The sequence below is a fragment of the Bidens hawaiensis genome, unplaced genomic scaffold (genome assembly GCF_021521415.1).
Source record: "Bidens hawaiensis isolate Kalapana, Puna unplaced genomic scaffold, B.hawaiensis_p1.1 tig00028765_1, whole genome shotgun sequence".
Classification (NCBI taxonomy): Eukaryota; Viridiplantae; Streptophyta; class Magnoliopsida; order Asterales; family Asteraceae; genus Bidens; species Bidens hawaiensis.
In genome coordinates this window covers 153,444-160,468 of record NW_027494712.1, presented here as the reverse complement: position 1 = coordinate 160,468, position 7,025 = coordinate 153,444, and the positions used below count along the sequence as shown (strand labels likewise).

Below are 7,025 nucleotides of genomic sequence, written 5' to 3'. Positions count from 1 at the left end.
CATCTGCATATGCCTGGTCCAAATAGTTTTTCTGTACGTACGAAGGTTCACTACCGTAGCCGTAATCCTCGTAGTTTTGCTGCCGTATGAAAGTTCACAACCGTATTCGTATCTTGAGCAGTCGTGTTTTGCATACGAAGGTTCACCCCCATATCCGTAGCTTGCGTAACCTTGTTGTTCGTACGAAGATTCACCATGATGGAGAGGCTCCTGAAGCATGTTTGCGGTTAAAAGGTGAACATAAAGTTAAAGACAATTGTAAATTTAGAAATAAATGTTTTGCCTAGTTTAGGAATGTCTGACCGATCGTAAGACTCTGGAACAACCGACTCATTAAAATTTTTGTCTAAAAATAGTTGGCCTTCCACATGACACTGTGACAATTTTGACAATGAGTGTTATCATATGTGAAAAAAAAAGGTTTTGAAATGAGAATGAATGTTTCTCACAGGTAATGGATGGTGTTATATAAATACTAAATATGCTCCATAGTGACCAATATGGTACATATTGACAGAAAAGACAGACTTGACTTGTGGTATGCATGTGATTATGAGTAGGTAGGGGAGAATACGCTTTTGTCTCCAAATGGGAAAGGGGAAGGCCTGATATACTCCATATTGTCCAATATGGAGCATATTATGGGAGATTTGACTTATGGTATGCATGTGATTATGAGTAGGTAGAAGGGAATACGCTTTTGTCTCCAAATGAGAAATGGGGAAAGCTTGATATGCTTCATATTGGCCAATATGGAGCATATTGTGGGAGATTTGACTTGTGGGACCCACTCATTTTGCATCGGATTTAGTGTATGTATGATGTAAAGTACTTTTGTCTATGATTGGGGCCTAATATGCTCCATATTGAGCAATACGGAGCATATTGAGGGATGTCAAACTAGATAAGGGGATATCCCAATATAACGACCATTTACATAAACATGCATTTTATAAAAAGCGAGTAAAATACTCTCACATGCTGTGACATGAATTCGTACTATAGACAAAACATAAAAACTTATGTGTTGAGTTAGTATTGGTAGTGTAAAAATACTAAAATGTACCACAACCGATATGACATATCGAAAAAAAAGCCATGAAAATGAATATTGGTACTACTACGATGTTCGACCGGAAGAGACGAATACAAATTTTTTTTGTATGAGCGACACAATACGAATCGGCGCCGGCACGATGGGATTTGAGGTAGAATGCGAGAAGTCAGAGCGGTGCCTGGGAGACAGAAGTTTATTCACGATGACACAATGAATTTTAAAAAAAATCAAAATTAACCAATTTTGGTTGGATTTTAATTGGTAAAGTCGGTTTGGCTATTGAACCGGAAGATTTGGAAGGATGGACACTAAAGTAAAACAAGAAAATTGGATCATCTGTTACTACAAATTAAGATTGCCACTACAAATTAGAATACCCAGGTTACACTTTGAATCCGGCAAGTAATTTATGTCATTCCTTAAAACTATTCCATTGTTCGTTTAGACGTTTACACATCTATGCGAGTCAATCTAATCTAACTTTACTAATAAAAGAAAATAATGAGGATGATGTGTCAATCCCACATTCATTCTTTGTCCAATCTCTCTTCTCATTCATTCTACCTATCCATGGGCTATGGGCAAAACCATTTTGACAAATAGGTTATAATTTCCTTTCTAATCTTTCATATCATTCATCCTATATATCCATGGGTAATAGGTCATAATATTTTTGGTAAGTGGGTTATACTTTCCTTTATAATTCTCTAATTCCACATCTTAATTATCTTTCGTATCCATGGGCCATGGGTCAAAACAATTTTGACAAAAGGGTTATAATTTCTCTTCTAATTTTCTAATCCCTCATCTCATTTATTATAATTATAATGAGTCAAAACAATTTTGACAAATGTTGTATATTGTTGTAATGGGTCATCTCATTTTAATTTGTAAATTTGAGACTATGGACTTCTTATTATTTATAGTATATATATTTTTTTCTTACCTTTAATTTTGTTAATTTATTTCAATAGTGTATCTTATTTATTTTTATTATTTAACAAATTCTGTGTAATACACGGGTTCAAAAGCTAGTTTATTAAAACAGAAGGATTTTTTTATTATTAGTGTTAGTAAAGAATAATATGCATAATTAACATTTTACATATGTAATTTATTTATTTATTTCACTCAAAAAGAAAGAAGGTGAACGACACAATGAATGGAACGCTCTCGAAGACCTCCGGAGGAGGAATGGGTGAATGTCGATGAAGATAATACAAGAAGACGGTAAGATTCTTCGTTTCTAATCTACCGGTAGATTGCAGTCGAAAGGAAGGAGGTGTCGGAATTCTTTGGGGAGTTTGGGATGGTTAGTGATATTTACATTGCTAGAAAGAAGGACACTGTTTTGGATTCGTTTCCTTCTCAAAGTCAAAGATGAAGTTACTCTTGAGGCGAATCTGAAATACATCAGAATGGGTAAGAACAAACTATTTGTTAAGGTTTGCGGAAGAAAATGGAGGGTTGAAACGAGGAAAAACCTATAGAAGAGGAGTCGAATAAACAGCCGGTTTGGAACAGGGTGAAGTTTGAGTGGATTGGGAGATGCAAGTGGGTTCTTTGGTTGATAGTGACTCTTATCAGGTTAATTTAAATAATGAGGTAAAGTTGGAAGTATGGTCGGTATAGAATTGGAAAATTTCTCTGATTTGGTGAAGAAGGCAATTAGGGAGGAAGGAGTTGACAAGGTAAATCAATGAATTTGATGTTGATTAATATCAAAGGATTAGGGGTGGAGGCAAAGGCTGGATGGATCAGAGAGGTAAAAATTAAGGAAGGTATTTCAGGAAACCCTTGCGGGTGATCTGATAAACAATCAAGTGGCTGGTTATTGGGATAATTCTGTGTTTGAGATGGAGTATGTGGGGGCGTTGGGCAGATCTGGAGGTCTTCCGTCAGTTTGGGATCCTTCGGTTTTCAAGCATCAGGAGACTATTAAAAGACAGGAATTTCTGTTTCTTAAAGGAACCATAGCTGGTAGGGGGAACAGATATGTATTCTGAATGTGTACGCCGCTCAAGGAACGTCGGATAAGAAGAATCTTTGGAACAAGATCTCTGATTTAAAAGAAAGGTATGAGGGGTTGTGGTTTTTGCTTGGAGATTTCAATGTAGTCAGATTCCCGGAGAAAAGGAGGAATTTTATCTTTAATCCGGTTCGGGCTAGAGATTTTAATTCCTTTATATTTGAGAATGATTTGGTTGAGTATGCCATGAAAGGGGGGAAATTTACTTTCTCGGTGGGGTAAAAAATGAGCAATATTGATAGATTTTTAGTAAGTCCGGGTATGGTCTATGGCCAAAAGCGTGTCTTAGAGTATTGCCTGCTTTTTTATCGGACCATAGACCAATAATTCTAATCACTAACGAGGTCAACTTTGGCCATCGACCATTTTGGTTTTTTAACTCCTGGCTCAAACGTAATGATTTCGAAAGTGTTGTTCGGTTCGGTGCGACAACTGGCGTTATGTCGGTCCCGCCGATATGGCTTTGGTTAGTAAATTCAAAAAGTTAAGGGAGATCAAGAAATGGTGGATAAAAACCAAAGACAAAGAAGGGGAAAAGGAACATAAGGTAAAAGAAGAGTTGGAACAATTAAAGAAGGAGATGGAGTGGAGGGAATTGACCGAAGAAGAGTGGGTCAGATTGGAAAGTATGAAAGATCTAACAGAGTTGGCTCACCTTAAAGTTAAAGACATAAAACAAAAATCGAGGGTTTTATGTCTGCTGCCAAAGAATACACACGTATGGTGGGATTGATAATACGTACAAAATTGTGGGCTGGAGCTTATAAGGAGGCTGATAAAGAAGCTGATGCAGAGATACTCGAACATGAAGACTAGTCAAGCAATAAACCAAGGGGGAGAATGTTGTGCTACAATAAATGGTTTATGCTTTTAGATATGTTGTTGGGCTTTCTTTTGTAAACCGAAAAGGGTTTTCGGTGGGCTTGTGATTGTGTTGGGCTTAGGTATGGTATATGTCTATAAATACCATGCATTTCACCTTGTAAATGGTTGGTCATTTTGTTAGAATTGAAGCCGTGACATTGTGTAAATCTTAAGGGCTTAAGCACCCGACTATTATATAATAGTGTGTTTTGAAGCCTTTCTTGTGTGTTCTTATTGCTATTATCATTCACGTATTGAATCAACACGTTGTTATTTTCCGCATTTCATCGTGCATTTGGTATCACATTGCAAGATCCTCCAACACGGGACTTACAATTGGTATCAGAGTCTATAGACCTATTCTAGGCTTGGTTGTGATATCAAGATTCAATTATTGGGTTCTTGGTTGATGTTTTGGTGTGTTTTCTGGAATTACAAGTGTGGTGGCTGTTGAAGTTGTGTTCATCGTGTTCATCGGAATTCTTTTGACTATTTTGAACACAAGATTGACCAAAATCAAAACTGGAATTCAAATCCCTGATTTTTAGGGATTTGAGGTTGTTTCCTTATCTAAAAACATTTCAAAAGTGGTTCTCGGGAAGACTTTGATCGTTTTCGGCCAATTTTGAACGTTCTCGGTGGGTAAAGTGAGTTCTCGGCCAAGATTGAGGGTTCTCGGGATAGTTTACTGGTTCACTGGTTCTCTGGTTGACTCAGCAGTTCTAGGGTAACTAATTGGGTTCTGGATAGACAGGTTAGTTCTTGGATCATCAATTGGGTTCTCGGGTCAAGTATTTGGTTCTCGGGTCAAGTATCTGGTTCTCGGGTCAGTCTTTGGGTTTTCTGTTTACACTTGGGTTCTCTGTTGGGCCTACTGTTCATCTGGGCCTGTTTGGATTGGGCTGTTTAAAGACTTTGGGTTTGTTTTGGGTTTATAATCATCATGGATCAATCCATCAACGCATCCATTAACTCAGCACTTCACCAGGAGATAGACTCCATTATGGTTACTGCTACCCGTGTGCCCCGTCTGCTGAAGAACGAAGGCTTCTATGAATGGAAATTCAGGTTCGAAAAGTATGTCAAAATGAAAGATGCTAAGGTGTGGAGGAGCATAGTTAGAGGTCCTCAACCGATCACATATGAGACAGCCGAAGGAGAGATTGCTGTCAAGCCTATCGAATTGTATGTTGATGCTGACTATGACAAGGTAGAAGAAGATGAGAGGGCACTTGCCACTCTTACTATGGCCCTGTCACCTGAGATTGCTCAAGGATTCCGCGAGTTGCAATCAGCAAAGGCCTTATGGCAGGCACCGATAGAGGTCTATGAGGGAAACAAAGACATGAAGCGTAGTCTTCAGGACTTGCTGCGCCAAAAGTTTAATATGTTCAATCATGTTCTGGGTGAGTCCTTGGAAAGTCAGCTGCAAAGATTCGTCACACTTGTAACCGAGATGAGATCAGCCAACATACACTTAACTCTCATTGAAACCAACAACAAGTTGATCAACTCTCTGCCACAAGGATGGGATATGAACGTTGCTGTTATCAAGAAGACAAAGGATCTTTCTAGACTAACCCTATCTAAGGTGATCGCTATCATCAAGTCATGTGATATGGATGACAAACAGCGAGCAATCAACCATGCAAATTCGTATACTGCTGCTGTATACGCCGCCTCATCAAACAACGCACTTATATCACAAGACAACTTCTCCATGTTCAAGTCCTCTCAGGGTGTGTACTTGCAGCCGCAGCAGCCAAATGGAAGTTTTTCCATGTTCAGATCAACTAAAAGCTAATTCACTCCACCTACACCTCAGCCTAAACCGCCTGCTTCCATATTCTTTCCACAGCCATCTCCACAGTCTCAACCCCAACCCAGTGTTGCTTCTTCCAGCAAGTCTCCTGCCCAAGGACCTACCATCTCAAAAGAAACTCAAGAGAATATTGCTCTCATGGCAAGCTTCATGAACTGCTATAATGCTTTTCTTGCTGGAGACCTTGTTCAACCAGTCGGTTCTACTGAACTGGATCAGATCCATCCTGATGATGTGGAAGAGATGGACATCTCCTGGAAAATTGCCATGGCTGTATTCAGAGCGAAGAAGTTCACCAAAAGGACTGGCAGGAATAATTGGAACTTACCTGCAAACAAAAAGGTGGGTTTCAACAAGGAGAACCTCAGGTGCTACAACTGTCATGAACCAGGACATTTTGCTAGATAATGCACAAATCCAGCAAAGGAGGGAAATATTGAAAGGGCTCTAGTTCCTGTGAATAGTGCAAGGGGAGATAATGTTGTTGCTGGAAGAAACGAGCAAGGATTAGTTGCACAACAGTTTGATTGGGCTGATCAGATGGAGGCACTCACTATTCTGGGTCAGACTGCAAACCTCGCTCAAGTTGATGATGTTGAAGAAGGAAATGAGACTGAAGATCATGTGAAGAGTCTCCAGTTTGCTTTCATGGCTTTTACTCCTGCTGGTTCATCTGAGGTGAACTCTAATTTATGTTCTCAAGCATGCATTAGAAAGGTAGAGCTATTTCGTGTGCATAATAGTAATCTTGTTAGGAAAATGGAAAATATAAAACACGAAAACTATACACTTAAGAAACTTGAGAAGGGTCTTACAGAATGATGTGTGTCTAATAACCCTATAATAATGACCCTCACAACTAAGCTTTAATATTAAAACGAAAATCCTAAAACCACACACAACCGGCAAGTGTACCGATCGCAAGTAGTATAGACCTAGGAAGTCCGAGTATCGAACATGTGGACACGTAAGACGCTAAAGATCACTAACCCAAGACAAGACCTACCTTAGAATAATAATTATATTGATTTTTTATTTTTAAATACTTAACTGAACTAACTAGACTGACTGACAAAACTTACCAAAAATAGAAAACTTAACGGAAAACTAACTGAGTTGACTTACCAAAAATAGAAAACTTAACGTCTACCTAGGTCTGAATCAAATTGTAGGCCTAACAAGCTAACGGATTGAATGATATCAAGACACTGGTCCCTAAAGATGACACGACTAAGGATTGTTCGGGCTCACTA

The 7,025-nt window shown here is 38.7% G+C and overlaps 1 protein-coding gene across 1 annotated transcript; it reads left to right on the top strand.

The window, feature by feature from the left end:
• The first annotated feature begins 4,893 nt into the window (after positions 1-4,893).
• On the top strand, positions 4,894-5,754 carry LOC143577683 (uncharacterized). The gene has a single exon (XM_077061447.1). The coding sequence runs from the start codon at positions 4,894-4,896 to the stop codon at positions 5,752-5,754; it is 861 nt and encodes a 286-aa protein (XP_076917562.1).
• The last annotated feature ends 1,271 nt before the right edge of the window (positions 5,755-7,025 follow it).